This window comes from Acanthochromis polyacanthus, chromosome 15, assembly GCF_021347895.1.
Source record: "Acanthochromis polyacanthus isolate Apoly-LR-REF ecotype Palm Island chromosome 15, KAUST_Apoly_ChrSc, whole genome shotgun sequence".
NCBI classification, from domain to species: Eukaryota; Metazoa; Chordata; class Actinopteri; family Pomacentridae; genus Acanthochromis; species Acanthochromis polyacanthus.
The window spans coordinates 3,111,345-3,131,515 of NC_067127.1; the positions used below are offsets into that span (position 1 = coordinate 3,111,345).

General features: G+C 38.9%; 2 protein-coding genes across 4 annotated transcripts in view; both read right to left on the bottom strand.

Moving 5' to 3' along the window:
• peli1b (pellino E3 ubiquitin protein ligase 1b) overlaps positions 1-1,601 on the bottom strand; it is a 58,562-nt gene extending 56,961 nt beyond the window's left edge. Inside the window, exon 1 of one of the 2 annotated variants that reach the window (XM_051959739.1) lies at positions 1,476-1,601. The gene's annotated coding sequence lies outside the window, so the exon portion shown is untranslated. Of the gene's footprint in view, positions 1-1,214 lie in introns of both variants that reach the window. The other variant, XM_022210293.2, reaches the window with a different exon arrangement.
• Positions 1,602-14,491: 12,890 nt separating this feature from the next.
• The window catches only part of abch1 (ATP-binding cassette, sub-family H, member 1), a 39,749-nt gene continuing 34,069 nt past the window's right edge, over positions 14,492-20,171 (bottom strand). For both annotated transcript variants that reach the window (XM_051960180.1, XM_051960181.1), the window contains one exon: positions 14,492-18,704. In XM_051960180.1, coding sequence (XP_051816140.1) covers positions 18,598-18,704 — 107 coding nt within the window. In that variant the 3' untranslated portion in view covers positions 14,492-18,597. The remainder of the gene's footprint in view (positions 18,705-20,171) is intronic.

Consider the following 20,171-nt stretch of genomic DNA (forward strand, 5'->3'; position numbering starts at 1 on the left):
GCTATTATATATATATATCAATAAATTGCTCATTTTCTTCTATATTTGGGTTTATATATTATTATTATTTAAATTTTTTGGTTATTTTTTTTTTGCAAATTTATATATATGCATTTATTTATTTTTGCTATTTTTTAAAAATATATTTGGGTCTTACAGGGTTAATAGATAATGCCTTCTGTGCAAAGGAGGACTTTCTGAATTTCACTTCGGTCACCTCTTGTGGCTGACCTCGTACTACTAACACCATTTCTGTTGGTTAACCCCCCCCAGGGCCGGTGGGTTCATCCCATCCACAGACTTACAGATTAAACAAGCATTTTTAAACGATGTGAAACTTTCAAAGCATAGACAGCTTATCTCGTCTAGGGGAAAAAATAATAGTAATAAGCCTGTTAAACCCACTGTTGCAAAAATACAACAGTGATTTTAATTTTATTTGTTATTATAATTTTTGCTCGTGCTCATTTTTTTGCAAAATTTGTGAATAAAATGTAGAAAAAAGAATACATGTATAGAAGAAAGTTTGCAAAAATGTTTTTTTAATTTTTGCATTTTGTAATTTGTTATTTCTGTTTTACTACTAATCTCTGTGTAATTGGGAATATTCCACTAACCTTATATATCTATATGACAATTTTACTATTTTTTTAGATATTTGGGTTCTATATATAGACATGATTATATATTTTTGTTTTTATTTGATTCAGTTTATGTATGTATATATATATATATATATATGTGTGTGTGTGTGTGTGTGTGTGTGTGTGTGTGTGTGTGTGTGTGTGTGTGTGTGTGTGTATGTATCTTTTTGCTTAATTTATTTTTTACTCCTTTATATATATATATATATATATATATATATATGCATATATACACACATTATTCATTTTTGTTTTACTTATTTATTTTTTACTCATTTTTTTCCTATATTCGGGGTTCAATATATACACTTTTTTTCTTTTCTTTCTTTATTTTTTACTCAACTGATTGTGATCAGCACTTTGCAGCTCTAACAGTGTGCGTGTGAGCGTGTGCGTGTGGGACTGGACATGACCAAATGAGGTGAAAGCAGCGTTAATGAGTGCCAGGTTGAGCCGTTGGTGTCACTTAATAGCAGACAGAGCTGAATTAGCCCCCGGGTGTAACTGTTGGAGCTCCACCGGTTTAATTATTATTAAACAGTCAGGTGGTTTTCTGAACATCTTACTCACTGTCTCAATGATAAAGTCCTCCTATTGTCCCAGGTCTCTGAGTCTCCGGGTCTTTCAGCTGCTAGCTTCTCCCACCAGCTCTTCACCTCCACAACTTGCGGAGGCTAGCAGGCAACGGGATGAAAATGTGCTCCTAATTTCTCCGCGTCTCAGCCCGTTAAAGGGAAAATAAACCGCTTCACGTCAGTATAAAATGGAAGCCAGTGCGGGTTTGTGTCAGTCGTTGTTTCCTCCGTGAAGCTGGGAGTCGGTAAGGCTCACCGTAAACCGTTGTGTCCTCGGTGTTTGGGTTTAAATGACAGCCTCTCCGCGGTGCGCCGTTCTTTGTTGTGAGCATCTCAACGTAAACACAGCCGACCCGTTCTGCTCGTCCGCTGCCACTGAGTGTGCGCCGTGGGAGGAGACGAGCGACGTCGCCGAAAAGGATTCTGGGAAATGAAGTTTTACTGTAGCTCTCACAGCAGGGAGCCTCTATTATGTAATATATGCTCAGAAATGATGAGAAAACTACAACTTTTTAAAACGTAAAAGTAAAACAAACAAGTAAACTCAGTTTTCTTGAATATAAATTTCTGTTGTTGTTGTTGTTGTTAACGTCTCTGTGTTTCACTAAAGTACAGTTGTCGGTAGTTTTATTCATTTCCTACTTCATCCTTAAATCTTTTACTGTTATATTTTCTAATTTTAATTTTAATGCAGTTTATGCTTTTTTCCTTTGATTTTTAAAAAAATCTTCTTAATGCATGACATAAAGCACTTTGAATTGTGTTTGTGTACGAAATGTGCAATACAAATACAATACAAATTTTTTGCATATTGCATAATATTCTAAGGCCTTAAATGTAATATTTAAATTAGTCAGGTAAATTAAAATAATAAATAATATTGCTTTAACCTAAATATTTAAATTAGTCGAGGATTAATAAATATATGAAGAAGAGAATGAAAGAAGAGGAGGTTGCTCATGTTCTTCACATCCTGTACTATGAGGCATAAACACTTTATTCAACAAAAAACTCCGACAAACATTTAGATAATTTTGTCTCATTATCATCTTATCTTATTATATTCTGGTTATAAGTACAGAAGCTACTGCTGCTGTTGGATGAATGTGTTGGACTGAAAAGTACAAAATGTCAAATTGAGTTTAAAAACTACAGGCTAAACTTATAAACTCTTGTTAAACTTTAACAGCTGAAAGCCTCAGACGTGAAGCACCATGTCTTTGGGTAAACGCTGCTCTTTTTAGGGTGAAATCAATGATCACTCGGTTTGACATGCAGCTCCGTGAACTCCACTTGAACACTGCCCAGACCTTCAGCAGCTCCTCTGCTTCCTCTTTGAAGCGACTACGTGAGATCCATGCATGACCCCGTGCTCCTCAGATGCTCCTCCATTCTCCCTTTCACTGAAAACACCTCACATACCACGAGTGCTTGAACCCTCAGCCCGGCTGGACCTCAGAGGAATGAACCAGGGCTTGTTTAACCGTCTGTGGAGCCGTCCCCTCTGACTCTATCTTCACCTCCAGAATGCTGCATGACCTCATTCCTCCTGTTAGTGCATGTGTGAATAAGCAGGTGTGTGGGTGTTTTCTATAATTGTAGCTGTGGAAACCAACTGAGCTGCATTAAACCTGCTAGGATTTCTGCTTTTTGTTGGTTTAGTGGTTATGAAATGTTTATTTTTGATCCTAAATAATGCAGCGTGCGATTCTGGAAGCATTTGGTGAAACTAAAGCAAATTTCACAAACACAAAGAATGCAACAATTATAGAATGTTTTAAAATTTAATTGCAGATTTCACAACCCACAGACTGATTGTGGGATTTTATTCAATTTTTTACTACTTTTGCCGGAAACTAGAAATAAGTCACAGTGTCAATATCCGCTTCATGTCGGTAAAAATTGTGCACATCTATACCTGCATTTAGAAGAAATAGACTCTGATGATAGGTGGACCTGGATAAAACTCCAGCATGCACAACTAATCCAAAAGACGCAAGAATTTCAGCATATTTAAGGTAAAAATCTGATTGCGAATTACAGCAACAACCAATCAGTGAACAGAAATGAAATCAGAGATGTGTTCTGCATGACATTTGTGGCTGTTTTTGCAATTATTTGGTTTAAATTTTAAAAACTAAATATGAATTCATAGAAGACTGCACATAAATACAATTGTTTTGGTAATTTTTAAAGTTCTTTCATTAACTTTTTGTCACAATATCACATTTCTTAAAGTAGTAGAAATGTCTTTAATCCATACCAAAAAACATTCATATGTTCTTGAACCAACATTTTTGTTAAAATCTGTTAAATAGTTGTTGAAATAATAAAGGAAATAAAAATAAAGTGCGCAGATGGATCACAAAATCATTTCTATCAGAAACACAATAAATCTGCCTGTTTCTCACATTTTCAAATTATCTTTGTCTAATTATGGCAAAAAAAAAAGCCACAAAAAAAACCAGCTCAACTTTACCCTCCTCAGAAATATTTGTGAATACTTCATCTTATGTAACGATTATCAGATTATTAATAAGCATTCAGGGAAACTAGTTTGGTTGCTCAGACACACTGACAGACAGTACAAGTCTGACCGGTTAAAGCTGACAACAGCAGTAACATGTGCACGTATTCCAGGATGAGTGCACGTGTTCCAGGATGAGTGCACGTATTCCAGGATGAGTGCACGTGTTCCAGGATGAGTGCACGTATTCCAGGATGAGTGCAAGTGTTGCAGGATGAGTGCACGTGTTGCAGGATGAGTGCACGTGTTCCAGGATGAATGCACGTATTCCAGGATGAGTGCACGTATTCCAGGATGAGTGCAAGTGTTGCAGGATGAGTGCACGTGTTGCAGGATGAGTGCACGTGTTCCAGGATGAGTGCACGTGTTGCAGGATGAGTGCACGCGTTCCAGGATGAGTGCACGTATTCCAGGATGAGTGCACGTGTTCCAGGATGAGTGCACGTGTTACAGGATGAGTGCACGTGTTGCAGGATGAGTGCACGTGTTCCAGGATGAGTGCACGTATTCCAGGATGAGTGCACGTATTCCAGGATGAGTGCAAGTGTTGCAGGATGAGTGCACGTGTTACAGGATGAGTGCACGTGTTCCGAGATGAGTGCACGTGTTCCAGGATGAGTGCACGTGTTGCAGGATGAGTGCACGTGTTCCAGGATGAGTGCACGTATTCCAGGATGAGTGCACGTGTTCCAGGATGAGTGCACGTGTTCCAGGATGAGTGCATGTGTTCCAGAATGAGTGCACGTATTCCAGGATGAGTGCACGTATTCCAGGATGAGTGCACGTGTTCCAGAATGAGTGCACGTCTTCCAGGATGAGTGCACGTGTTCCAGGATGAGTGCACGTGTTCCAGGATGAGTGCACGTGTTCCAGGATGAGTGCACGTATTCCAGAATGAGTGCACGTATTCCAGGATGAGTGCACATGTTCCAGGAGGACTTTAGAGGATGACGTCCGTCACGTAGCCACTAAACTAAAGCAGTAATTACAGTTATTCAGTAACTAATAAAAGGGAAGTCATAAGCGATGCAGCTGATAGCTGGACCAAGAAAACAGACCATAAACGTGACGTAAAATCTTACAACTACAAAAACAAAACACAACAAACAAGCCGATATGACTCGGATATAACATAAATGAGAAGTAAACAACATCACTGCAATACACACTCTAAAAAATGATGCTTGGACTCGGACTACCAATGGAAATGTTGAATTTCTGCTAACTCTGGTGGATTTACATTTGTTAAAATGTTGATTAATGTACATTATCCCCTTAAAAAAAAAGATGAAAGATTAAGTGAAATTATGTTCAACCAAGAAGCTAGATTTAGCTAGGAAGAGTTAGCTTTTCAACTGCAAAGGTGTTTTTAAATCTCACTTTTTAAATGAGTAGTAGTGTAGCGTGTGTTTGTTGCATTAACGATTGTTTTCAGGCTAATTTTGGCCTTTGTTAAGGAGCAATAGAGAGAGGAAAGAGGAAGCATTTTTAATTGAAAATGCCAGAAATATATATTATTTCAACTATGATTTCCACCCTTTAAAAGATTTTTTTTCAGATTATGTGCTTAATTGCCACAGTTATGAACAAAAGCTTTAAAGCTGGAAAACATTTTTAAAAATAAGTTGCTCCAATCAGACTTACTTACTACTTAGTTTTTTCTTCAACATCGTGTTTTTCTCATGGAGTAACTGCTTTAAAAGTTCAAACTGCAGTTGTATATTTGAACACACACTCTTTAAATCATAAAAACAACAAATTTTGAAATAATAATAAAAAAAACACCCAAGAAATATGTATATATGCATATATACATACATGTCTATCATGAGAACCGATAAAATAATGGCTGGTTTTCGCCTGGATTTACCGACTCATAGATGGGAGGGAGGGAGAGTGTGAACTGTTATTTGAGATGCTTTAAAAAAATGTGGCATAAATATGGTATTTTTTCCATAAGTTAAGTTGAAGTAGTTTTCTTTTTCTGCACAGTCAATGTTTACATCTGAAAGCCTTGTTGTACTAGAGATGAGGCCTGATGTGCTAATTCCACCAGAGCAGGTAGGTGATGCTACCTAAAATTCGTCAAACAGCAAACAGATATCGTTATCGGTTGATATCAGAATCGGAAATTGAGAGATGGACAATATCGGACATCCCTAGTTTGAAACTTTAAAGCTTAAAACTCCAGTTAATTCTAATGTTTATCTTCAGCCTTGCATTGATGTAAGAGGTGGAAACAGGTTACTGTCTGTGTGTATGAGACTCCTGGAAGATCAGTTTTACCAGAAACCTTCAGTTTTTGACATCGTCTGTGTGTTTCTGTGTGTTTCTGTGTATTCTGGGCTTTAGTGGGACACTGAGTGGAAAAATCAGGTGAGGCCAGCAGCAGATTAAACTCAGCTCCCCTCGTGGTAATCACACAAGTTACACATGCACACAGAGACACACTTATTTTAAACTGCTGAGACGCTGTAAAACACACACTTTGCTAATAAAACACACGCCTGCTGCTCTGCTGGATGCCAGGAGTGAGTTGGAGTGAGTCTCAGAGGCCAAAAGGACACTCTGCCTTTAAGAAACATAAGGAACCATGTGTGCACACAAACACACACAGAGCTTGCATAATCTCTGCACACATTTTAATCAGTGTTTGAACCCTCCTGTTTACGTTGCTACGGCGACAGCGCCAACACCTCTCCAGGGCTGGACACACCTTCCTTTGGCTCCACGGCTGGAGGCGCTGCAGCCGGTTCGCTTCACTCCTGATGGATGTTTGACAAGTGAGCCGTCGTGCTGCACTTCTGTGTGAACCGTCAGGAAATGATGAAAAATGTAGAAAGACAGAAACACATGGTGGTCTGATTACAGCGGGCAGGTACAAGGTGGATCCTGCCAGAGTTTTAACACCTGGTTCATCTGCGAAGCTCAGAGCATTTTACCTGCTGCAGGCTGTTATAAATAAGCTCTTTGTGTAAGCATTTACCTGAAATTACTGCCATTAGAAGACATAAAAAGAGTAAAGTGCATAAAAAAAGAAAAGCTTTCAGATCCTAAAAACAGGCCAGTGGATTTGCAGAACATGTTATCTTTAATAACTACATCCCTTCAGAGCCAGAAACCATAAAAACAGAATAAAAGTGAGAGATATTCGATGATCATTGAGCTAATCGTGTGGAAAACAAACCAAACCTAAGCTTAAAATCATGATATTCTGTCTAAATCTCTTCAATCCCTCGTCATTTGCACCATATTCTGTAAAGATAAACACATTTTCTGGCCTCTTTGGCACCAGCGAGCAGCCTCGAGTGACTCAGCTGCAGAGCAACAGTTATGCAACAGAAATTCAGGGACTTTTCAGTTGAACTGCAGGCTGTGTTTACACAAAGCGAAGAGGAGACGAGGATGGGAACAAGTTGGAGGGTCTGGAAGTAAAACAGTGCATACTTGAACAATAAGATACAGCAAGTTGTTAGAAGACACATCCAGCATGGAGGGATATTTTTTACAGAGCAGCGTACAGATTCCTACTCTGTAGAGGTTTTACAAATATGAATCCTTAAACAAATGCAGCATGTAGAGTCATTGGATTCTCTCACTATCTGGAGCACTAACGTTGCACATGTTGATTCCAGTTTTTTTTCCCTATTTTTGTAAATAAAAACAAGACATTTCTGAGTTTTTCTTCTTCTTCATGGCTGTTCTGTTTCCACTGAGGTGCAGGATTTTATACTGCAGTAAAAAAATTAGCCCACAGTGAGTAAAACTATAAATTCAACACGTGAATATAAAAGTTAAGATTGTCCTTGGGTGCTCGTCTTTACAGTTTTATGCATTTGTGATGCTCATAACAGATCAAAGTGTTTTTTCATCTGGATAAATTCACACCGTGCTGCTTTGAATTCAAGGTGATTGGCTCAGAAAAGCTAGGCATATAATAACAGCTTTGATTTTATTTTTTAAAGTGTTTGCATGGAACAAAATGGAAGAAATTGCAAATGAATAAAATGAAGAGGTTGGCAAATTCATAGGAAATGATGAAAAGGAGCATTTTAGGCTTTTAGATCATCAAAATCTTCATTTCTAACACAATTAAAGCTGAACTCTGACCTGTGCTAACTATGTTTTAGTTGAGTTTCTTCCCCAAAACTCAGACAATTAGAGCTTTGAATAGCTCAGTATTGCTACTATACGTCTGAACTTCAAGCTTCCAGCAGCCGGTTCAGTGCAGGTTTCCCTGAAGGAGCAGCTTTTTGCAGTTCCTCTGTTGCTACTGACTGTTAGGACAGACTCTGAACTACGACCTCAGGTTTATGAGACAAACTGCTCAGCAACTGGAGCACCCCCAGCTGCTTGAAAACGAACCCATCACCCTCTGTTTTGATCAAAATGTACATCCAGATAACTCCCGTTCTGATTTTTTCCCCAGCTGAAGTCTTATTTTGGCATGCATCTCCTCAGTTACAGCCACACAAACAGATCTGTTTCTGCTCCGACTTACTTAACTCCATTCATTTCCTTAATGTGATGTAAGAGGCCCTAAATCTATGCAGAAAAAAGCATCTGCCTCTCATCCCATGTGATTCTGACAGTGGACAAAGTGTGTGGGATTGCAGCCGGGGCAGAGTGTTCTCAGAGAGCGTTTTATTCTTTGTTGTTGTTGTGCGATAAGACCCAAACATAGCAACAGCTGGTCTGGAGTCAGGAGGGCTGCACGGAGAAGTCTCCTCTGCTGTGACAGGATTATGTGATAGAAACATGCTGTGCTCATGCGTAGCCAAATATTAAATAACACTACTGTCCCGTGTTTGAGGGGCCGAGCTCGGCGCTGTTGTCATGCTGCCATGGCGACGGTAACCATGCGCTGGATAATGTTTACAGAATGTTTAGCATATCACAAAGCAGGCACATAGGGCGACTGCAGCAGATGAATCAAACGTTTGTGAGTGTGTGAGGCTGGGAGCATTTTTAACTGGCACTTTTCACTGTTGTTTTGTGTGTTTAACTTTGTGTATTTGACTAACAAACTGAAGCCAGTTGCTCGAGCTGTGCTGTGGAGCTGCTCCGTCCCACTAAAGAACCAAATATTTGAGACGGATCTGAGCATGATGGAGAAAGTTTAATGTGCTGCATGGCGTGTTCTGTACATATGTTGCCGTGTAATTCACTCCAGATGTTGTTGTGCAGTAAATTCAGCAGAAGGAAACTCGTCACTTAGTAACAGCGTTGCCTAAATGTACTGCAAACGGTTGGGATTTTAAAGCTCCAGCACCTGCCTGCACGCATCATAATACTGCACAAAGGCAGGCCATAAATCATATCTGAGTGCTTCAAGGTTGTAAACTTGTTATGGGTAGTTTTAAAAGATAAACCTGCCGAGACAAGTGAAAAGAACTCAGCTGCTGGTGTTCAAAAGATGAGACCAAACACACCTGAAGTAAAGCAATTTAGGTTCTGTTAATTCTATTCACAAAACCAACCGATTGTATAAACAAATGCATACAAGAAACATCAGTTCTTCTCTATTTCTACTCATGAAACAGCATGTGTGATACCATTGATATGTGTGATTTTCTCATTTCCACATCCAGAGGAACAACCTGTGCTCATACTTTTTATTTTTCTAGTGATATCCTGTTTGCACTACTACCTTTGGTGCTGGAACAAAGCAAATTTCCTCAGTTTGGGATTAATAAAAGCTTATCGCATCATATTTTATCATATCGTGTCACACTGTATCGTATTTTGTCATATATTGTATCGTATCATATCTTATCATGTTTTATCATATTATATCGTATCTTATCATATCGTATCTTATATCGTATCAAGTATCGTATCGTATCGTATCAAGTATCGTATCACATCGTATCAAGTATTATATAGTATCTTATATCGTATCAAGTATCGTATCGTATCAAGTATTATATCGTATCTTATATCGTATCAAGTATCGTATCGCATCGTATCGTATCAAGTATCGTATCATATCGTATCGTATCAAGTATTGTATTACATCATATCGTATCAAGTATCGTATCATATCGTATCTTATCATATCGTATCAAGTATCGTATCGCATCGTATCAAGTATCGTATTGTATCATATCTAGTATCATATCGTATCATATCAAGTATCGTATCGTATCAAGTATCGTATCGCATCGTATCAAGTATCGTATTGTATCATATCTAGTATTGTATCGTATCGTATCAAGTATCATATCGTATCGTATCAAGTATCGTATCGTATCAAGTATCGTATCGCATCGTATCAAGTATCGTATTGTATCATATCTAGTATTGTATCGTATCGTATCAAGTATCATATTGTATCATATCTAGTATCGTATCGTATCAAGTATCGTACCGTATCGTATCAAGTATCATATTGTATCATATCTAGTATCGTATCGTATCAAGTATCGTATCGTATCGTATCAAGTATCGTATCGTATCGTATCAAGTATCGTATCGTATCAAGTATCGTATCGTATCAGTATTCCATAGGTGTATATGTAGGTTCTCCTGCAGTAGTTATAACTTTTCTCCTTTTTGTCTTTCATCTGTGGCTCCAGTAAAACATTATTGTTTCCTCATGATTATCCATTAATGTGACTAAATAAAGAAGCCTTGCTGTTCACTTTCCTGCACACAAACCCTCCATGACAATGCCCAGACTGGATTTTTATCCCTTTTCTCAGTTGATTCAAACAGAGGAGCACATCTGCAGTTCAGACAGCTTCACCGACTCGGTCTCTTCTATATTATCCAAACCAGAGCTGCTGTCAGGACCCCTGTGATAATGACATTTCAGATCTAGCTTCCTGCTGGTCCCACAGAGATCAAACACTCTGAGCTGGACCTTTAGGGAGCGGCTTCATTAGCGATGATAGGAAGCTCTGGAAAAGTGGAAAAGATGGTGAATTACTGCAGACTGCAGATAAGGATCATAATAAAGCAGATTAGACAGCATGAATGACTGCATTTAAACCTAAAGTCTAGTTTATAAAACAGACAGGTGAGAGTGTAGATCCCAGATGAAGCCTTTAGTCCAGCATTTTAGAGCTACTGTAAACCAGCACAGTGATAATACATGAATACACTCAGTATCTGCAGCAGAAATTTCCTCCTTCAACAGAAGAAAAAGACATTTGCTGCCTTGAAAGCTTCCTCAATGCACAAAACAGTGTCTAGAGTTTCATGTGGGAGTAAATGTAAATCTCGATTTGGTTTCATCTGGTCAGGGTTTGTTGATCATGTCCAAGCTGAGGAGATGAAATCATTTCCCAAATATTTTATATCATGACTTTTATGGACACATGTGCCGCTACTAAGTGATCCGCTGCATTTCCTCTTCTTCAGAGCCACTTTGTTAACTGGGAAAGCAGTAATTTGAAGTAAGGTTTAACTTCAAACTGCCTCATAATGTTTTAAAGAAGAAATTCTGTTAAATTCAGTTTTATTTATGGAGCACCAACTCACAGCAGAAGGCATACAAGGGAGCATTGCATAGTAGACTCTGGAAAACAATGCTTGAGATTGTAGATACAAGCGGCTGAAATGAGCTTCCTCCATAGGATGGCTGGGCTCAGCTTTAGAGATAGGAGGAGAGCTGCTGAACCTTCACCTCTAAAGGAACCAGTGGAGGTGGTTTGGATATCTGATTAGGATCCTCCAGGGAGACTTCCTCTGGAGGTTTTCCAAACATGTCTGCCTGGGAGGAGACCCCGAGGTAGACACAGAGCTCACCAGAGGGATTATATATCTAATCTGGCCTGGGAACGCCTCAGGATCAACCAGGAAGAGCTGCAAAGTGTTACTGGGAGGAGGAACGTCTGGAATGACCTGCTTTGTCTGCTGCATCCACGACCAGGCAATGGATAACAGGAAGAACATGGATGGATGGATGGATGGATGGATGAATGGATGGATGGATGATGGATGGATGGATGGATGGATGGATGGATGGATGGATGGATGGATGATGGATGGATGGATGGATGATGGATGGATGGATAGATGGATGATGGATGGATAGATGGATGATGGATGGATGGATGGATGGATTGATGGATGGATGGATGGATAGATGGATGACGGATGGATGGATGGATGGATGACAGACGGATGGATGGATGTTATTTGAGATGAAAACTGAAATTTTTCTAAATTGGTGCAACACTACTGTCTTCTTAGGATTGAAAATGTCTGCTTGTAAATGTACATTTGTGAACTACACCATGGAGCCAGTCTTCTCTGATTTATTGTTTTTTGTTTTGTTTTTAAAGTGGCAGTGATGCTGCAGGACTAGCAGCAAGATAATCGACTTGATTTGGAGCAAAGCTAAGGTGGCTGCCCTGCTTTCTGCTGGTACATGACATTAAAATAAATAACACATCCTGTTACTGCAGTAATAGATAGACGTCTGCTGTAATGGAACTTTTCTCCACATGCTGCAGAGTCTGTTGTTGTAAATTCAAACATCATAAAAAATGGTCCGACAAGAAAGCGCTTCAGAGAAATTCAATTATACTTTGAAAAAAAAAAGCCGACTGAGTGTACTAATGAAGTAAACACAGAGCTGAAGCTGCCATTCTCAGCATCCACAGGAATAATGAAGTCGGTTCTGTAAATAAAGAACAGAACATTTTGTAAACGCAATCACATGACGTGTTTCAAAAATGATTAGAGGTAATGTAAGGCAGATGTGTACAGCTGTAAATGGGGTTTAACTCCAGAATTCTCCTCTAATTAATGTTTGACAAGCATTTGGATCAGCTTCCTCTGCTGCCTGCACAGCTTTAAAATTTTTAACAACATTCGGCTCCCTTTGTTATCTGTGTCCATATATTTATATACATTCATGCTTCATATTGTGACTGAGCTGCTGGTAGTGTGCACATACAGCAGGCTACTGGGTGTCACTGTGTGTAATTACAGAGTCACTGTCTGTAATTAGGGATGCTGTTGTCACAGAGCTCACTGTAATTGGGTGTGGATAGACAACCAGACTCCCATTTCAACCTGAACCAAAGTGAGGCTGTTCTCTGCTTGGTTTTCTGTCCTTGTTGAAACGTTAGAGCTCCATTCTGTCCAGAACATGACCAACACGTACGGAAGAAAACCTGCCTGAGGATCCTCACTTCACTAACACGAGCACACGTTTCAAATCGACACCCCGAGGCGTCTCTTTTGGGAAAAATGCTGCCTCTTGTGCAGTTTGCTGCATGTTTCAGGTCAGGAGACTTGAGGAAACTCTGCTGCTTCTCAGTGTCCTCTTTGAAGAGTTTCTTGTTTGAAATGCTAATTGGAGGAGAAAACACAAGAATACACACAGAGATTCAAGAATTCCCTCAGAACTAATGACTAGATCTTCATGGGTGAGGCTGATTAAACATTTTAAAGTGTGAAGAAAATCTAATTTCTCCAACACGTAGCACAAAAACACCAAAACTGAAGTCTGTGAGACATGGAGCTCCATTGTTACCTTAAGAACTATTACAACCATCCAGATGGCTGCAGTGGGAAACATGTGGCTTCATTATGAACAGTTAGTTTTTCTGTCAGGCTGCTTTAGATTCTGCAAATGTGTAATAATTAGCCACTGTTTTTTTTGCTAAAAGCATTTTTAAGAATTGACACTAAATACTTGTGACACATTATTAGAAACGTAGGTCGTTAGTGAGAGCAAATGAGCCACAGACATGGAGGAATGCAATATTGATGTTGGAGTTTTTTGGACAAAATCAATAACAGTGCAATGACAGCCCTCTCTGTTCAAGTGCAGTCACAGAGAATAATATTTGACAGCAAGCTGAAATATTTTAGCAAACAAAAACATGAACTCTGCATTCAAAAAGAGAAACTATGTGAAGGACAAATGGTGATTTTTGAGCCTGTAAAGAAAAGCTGAAACACACATGGCTTATAAATACGCAGGAAATGTTTAATTTGAATCATTTGGAGTAATTTAAGGGCTTACTGGACCTCTAGTGTTCAAGAAATGTTTTGATCATTTTAATTTTGTAATATAAAAGCTTTGATTTTACTCACATTCAATACAATTATAGCATAATTAGTAAAAAAAAAGAAATATTATCCATATTTTATAACTAAATATATTTTTGTTTGCAGTTCAACCAGTTTATTTTTGGTGAATTAACCACTGACCTTGAAGTTCACTCTTAAAAATATTACAGTTGCAAAAGTTTATCCTTAAACTTATAACATTCTATAATATCAGCGTCTTAATAACAATAATAATAACAGTAAAGTACATTTGTGACATTAATCTAATTTCTCTAAAGTGATTTGTCTTGACATAGCAACCAAGTGAAGCCACAAACAAGTCTGCAAACCGATGCACTGATTGCACAGAAATATATTTAAATACTCATTAGTGTGTACAAACTCATTATCTCCAGTAAACATTAAAAACATCCCTGTCACACCACTGCAGAGGTCTTCATGTGTGTCCTACAGTTACCTGGACGCACACTCGGAGCTCAAACAGTCAGGTGAGGATCTAGGATTTACAGAGGGCAGAGGGGGCATCGTCATCGCCACGGCAACCAGCAACACAGTGATGCAAGCAGGCACTATGTCATTAAATAAATCTGTCGTCCGCGGCCTCGGGGATGTTTCTGCAACCACAGGAATTGTGGGGGTTTACTGAGTAGAGTAAAAAATAAAAAAAATAATCCTGGCACGGCTCTGAAATTGAGAAGATCTCGACAAAGGGAGGATTTTACAACCAGGTTTATTGTTGGAGAATAAATGAACTTCATCGTCTGCGATCACAGTGCATACATGTCACAACACAGGAGTGTAAATGCTTTACATGCCCTTTGGGGAGGAGGCGGCGGAGGTAGTCGAGTGGAGTTTGGAGCAGTTCGTACGACACAAACCTTCATATCCCAGTTTACATGAACCGCAATATTCCAACTAAACACACCAAAACATGAAAGAAACTTCACCTGTTCAGATGTCTGCAGGAAACATGCACGAAGCAGCCATATTTTAGTTGACATTATATTTGCTTTTTCAGTGAGAATTTCACATTTGTCTTCATTTAAAGCCTCTAAAACCTAGTTTGAAGGACTTCTCAGGAGCATTAAAGCTTCTGAGACATAATTTATGAGTCTGACATTCAGAGTGAGGACACTGCGGGTATTGTTTGGTCAGATCTGACTGATGGCTGCCTGGCAACTTAAGCAAGCAACCCAACCGTCATATTCAGAAGCCGATTGTGAAATGTCAGATTTATGCAACCGCTGATTCCTGTCCTGCCCACTTCCATCCAGCAGAGAAAACACACACACAAACAGACGGACAGAGATGAATTATGAAATAACGAGAACAGATTAGACAAGATTACCTCGGTAAACAGACTTTTAGACTATTCTGTCGTGTTATGAGGGGAAACAGCAGAAATTTAAAGGCAATTTGTGTCATGTGATCACAACAGGCTCTCAGTAAAAAGCTTCTGTACTTCTGTCTTATTGTAGCGAGGCACAGCAGCCCGGCGCTGGTATCAAAATAATCTAACCAATCAGCCATCTCTGGGTTTGTTGGAGACATTTAGGACAATCTGAGTGCACAAGTGAACAGAATCTGCATCTGACAATGATGTATTTCTATAAAGAAATGTTCCATATTATACTTAGGCTTTTAATCGTAAACCAAACAACATTAAAACAACAATTAAAATGTTGATTACGGGTAAAAGCCAACAGAAAACGACAAAACAACCTATGAACAGCAACCTACACAATGAAAAAGTTTAGCTGAGAATTTTGTGAAACAAGGCATCTCTGCTTGTTTTTTCAGTGAATTCGCCGATTCAGTGACAGTTTCCTGCGTGCAAACGTTCCCTAACATTTCACCAGTTTCCATTTAGGGGCACCATCACTGCATCCTGGGCTTAGTAGCACCCAAGATGATTTGGATTGGCTTAAAAAACAGAAACAAGAGCGTATTTTTACCCTAAAGCAGAATGAAATCCTCCAGCACTGCAGAGATCTTTGTTCTGTTCTGATTAAAGGTCAAAGAATCGGCATCGTTACAATTCATTTTTAGTGATTTAGTAATGCATCGAACAGTTTGGATGTTTTAAAGTCAGTGAAAAATGTCAATCTCATGGCAGCACAAACGGAAACCAAATGAGGATTCGTCGTCTGGAAACCGTGAACATCTGCACAGATTCTCAGAGTGACCGAGCAGCTAAGAAACCAGGTGATCAGCGCATTAGAAATAACATCTTCAGTAGGATAATTGCAGTTCATGTAAATCTTCTAAAGTGCTTCCCTGCATGCAGACTTTTGCTCCAATAAGTTTACTTTTCATTGGAACATGGATGTTTCCTCCTCAGATCAGGACGCAGAGCACTTTAGAACAGAAATCCCCAACCTTTCACAGATTCAACACAGTTTTTGGCAATATAATGATGATAACTGTCCAGAAAATAAAAAGGTGTCCTCACAAAATTAGCAAATAATATTCAATTCTTTCACATAATCTGTACTAGTTCCAGCAGAGACAATCCACCACTTTAAAGTCATTTTATAAAGATATCGTGTGATGGGAGTCGATCAGGCACAGAGAAGGATTCATCTTCAGCTTTCTGTCAGCGGCTACAGTTTGGCAAAAATACAGCTGAGCCCATTTAGAACAACGGTGGTGTCATCTGAACACGAGTGAAGAGGTTACAGCCCCTTTTTCTTCACCGAACAAGAACGCGATGTCCCTTAAAACGTGCGATACTGATGAATGTACGGCGGAAAAACAGCAGCAGATTTACAGAGCAGGAAATCAGAGGAATTTACAGCCATCGAGATCCATTAATTATCATGTTAATGGACATAATAACATCACTGGAGCACTGTTGGCATCATAGATACTAAATAGGGAGCATTCACCACACGTCAAGCAGAACATACACGTTTAGATCTACAGCTGGACTGTCCGCTAATAAAAAGAATCAGATTTATGAAGCCAGGATGAATGTAAACATTTGTCTTAGATTGGCACAACACGTGATGCTGATCTGGTGCTTTTCCAACACTGTGGGCCTCACTTTTAAAGAAACAGTTCCAGAAATATGCTCAGTTTCTGTCTTTCTGAGTGAAATGAGAGGTGTTAATGCAACTGAATGAGTTTAATCCAAACAAACAGGTGAAAATGCAAATATTTTTTGGCTATACCATAACATTTAAGTTAGGCTTCTATACCAATAAAACATTAAATATAGAATTTGTTTCCAGTCTTTATGCTAAGCTAACTCGCTAATGATTGTATTCTATGCAGAATGTAGCACCAATTAAACGCATTTTTTACCACAAAAATGTCAAACTATTCCTTTAAAAGCAGGATGGACAACATGTGGTCACGGCAGAGAAACAGCAGCAAAATAAACGATATTATCATTAAGAACAGAGAATAGTTTTTTACTAATAATCTGATTACTTTAGCAGTTCCAAATTAAAATGTCTCACTTTTATATATTGTTTCATGCTTGTTTATACAAAATGCAAAAAGCAGAACACAAAACATACCCATTTCTAACAATTTAAAGATGGACTGTGTTGTAATTTAAAAAAAAACTACAAAAAAAATACACATAAAAGCACCTTGAAGAGAGATTTGAAAGTGTAGCCTTCTTCACTACAGATTATTTGTACATAAAAAGGAAGAAAAGTCTACATTTGATTAAATTTTTCTGGATTTTTCTTCCAATCCCCCACAGTGCCGACACCATCTCCATGACATGCTGAAACCAAACATCACTCCTCCTGTGTGCTTTTATTCTCATCGTTAGAGGAAGGTTCCGAAACAAAGTATAAAGTTGGAGCAGTTTGGTGTAAAAAAAAAACAACAGAATTATATGGAAGCAGACACACCTGAACTGTGAGAGGAAATAAATCCAACGGCCTCCACTCTGTCCAGCAAAGTAGAGAGCAGCAAAAATAAACGATACAGTACCGATCTGTTCCCATCACCAACCAGGCACAAAACACGACTTCTAGAGAACACAGTCAACCTGAAACGGTGACGGCGTGCGTGACACATCTGCGTGAGCGACACGGCTGCGTCTTCCTGCCAAAACCAGACAGGATGTCGAACAGAAACCTGACGAGCGAGCAGCTGGGAATGACGGAGGATCTTCTGGGCAGCATGAAGCAATCTTTAAAATCCAGTCCCACGACATCAATCCTCATCTCCGTTTTCACATTTTCTTGAGGACAAATGCCTTTATTTGTGCTAAGACTCTTAGTTTTAATGTAAAATCTACATATATTTTCTCAAAAATGTAGGTTGTGAATGCTGTACGTCCTACATTTACAGTCAGTATGTTCACCGTGATTTTTTCCTCATTTCCCCCCCAAAAGGAACGGCTCAGGCTCAACTTATCGTCAAACAAAACAGAAAAATCTCTCTATCAGCATTAAGACTAAGGGTAAACAGAAACTTTAAACAGTGACCCTGAGTCGGCCATTCAAGAAGCTGCACGTAGAAGTGAAACAAGCCGACAGACGACAGCTATCTTCACTATTTAACACATATTCAAATACTGTGCACGTTGTCAACTTCTACGTGCAGCAGCTTGAGTTTAAACCCACTTTTAAAGAGGCCAAAGCAACTGTTCCAGGATCAGCTAGGCAGCTGGATTGTGTGTTTGCGAGTGTGTTTGAAATGTGGAGGAGGGAGTCTGATGCATCCACTTGCTGGTCCATTAAACCACAGTAATGCCCCCCGCTCCCATTTTCCTTCTGTTTTCTGGTGCCCCAGGTGAGGCACGACCGCGGGGCTTCACCTGTCGGCTCTTCCAGGATGATCTCTAGTGAGGTCGTCACGTCCTCAGCTTCAGGATGACCGTCGCCAGGATGAGGAAGAAAGTGTTCCATCCCAGAGTGACGACGAAGCCTCGCCACACCATCATCTGAGACAGACCCCAGCCTGGAGGGAGATTCACACTTTTCAGATACAGAAAGCCACAAATGGACAGAAATCAACTCATCACGGAGAAACGTGTTCGAAGCGGCAATAAATTTAAATCCGACTGTAGTTTAACGCCTTAAGTTTGTCTTGTAAACCATAGAATCCATAATTAATACAGAGATGCTGTCTTTATCCCTCGTGTCGTCCTGTGGGTCAAATTAACCCGTTTTAAAATTTGCAAATGCGGGGAAAAAAATGCATTTTTACAGTGAAACTTCTGATGTCCACATTTTTAACATTTCTGGGAAATCTTTGAACATTTTTTGGTGGGAAAAAAAAATGTTAAAAATCTTTCTTAAGAACATTCAGAAAAAAATCAACCAAAATGCAGTGAATTGTTGTTGATTTTTATGTGAATGTTCTTAAAGAAAAGAAGTTTTACTGATATATATGGAATCACTTTAGATATTTTTAGGATTTTATTGGAAGATTTTAACTCATTTTTAAAAAAAAACTATTTACAAGAATTTTCCTGCCAAATTTGGGGGATTTTTTTAAAATAAAATTTTTAAGGGAAACTTTTAAGGAATTATTGGAATTTTCTTCCAGAAGGTTTTTTTTCAAATTTTCAGAAATTTGGGGAATTTTTTTACTGAAATTCTGGATTTTTTTTAGACAAGGAAACAATCTTTCTTGGCGCCTGTAAATGAGGACAACAGGAGGGTTAAAGACAAATAAGACAGGTAAAAAATGTTATACCATCCTGTAAAAATAGAATTGCAGTAAGTCAATACTTGTTAGTAACCAAACATTGCAATATAGAATACATTAGTATATATTATATAAAACACAATTTGATTTGCTAATATTAAAAATTTCTGCTAATAAGTTAACTCTGAGACACGCTGTCATTTTATCATTAGTGATTTCTATTGAAATGAAAAAACAAGAACAGTCTGAGGGCATCGGCTTATATCTGTCAACTACAGATTCCAGGCTATTATATGATGTGTAACATGCTGGGATTGCCATGAGTGAAATGCTACAACAGCTATGTCAGTTTCTGACAAAAAAGAAAGAAAAATTAGCAGAAAATATTGCGTTTCTGGGTAAGGTAAAACATAGCATAAACAAGTCCACTGGGAATGAGCGAGTTTACTGTTAGGACATCATCATAACGGTTAAAAAAAATCAAGTGGCATTTTGTTGTGGGGGGAACACGGTGGGGCGTCTGGGCTGCTGGACTATTAATCTATCTGCAGTTCCTTCTCGTTGCGTTAAAGCTAAATCGGGTGCAAACATGCAGCGGAACTTGAACGCAACATTTGTCAGCGAATCCAATTAACAAATGAGGCAGGATGAGGGATGAAGCTACAGCTGCCAAGCTGGAAAAAAAAAAGTTCCAGTTAATCCCCCGAACTGAATCCTGACACTTTGGACTTCTCGTCTTCCACGGTGATGTTTTTTAACCGGAAATGGCTGCCG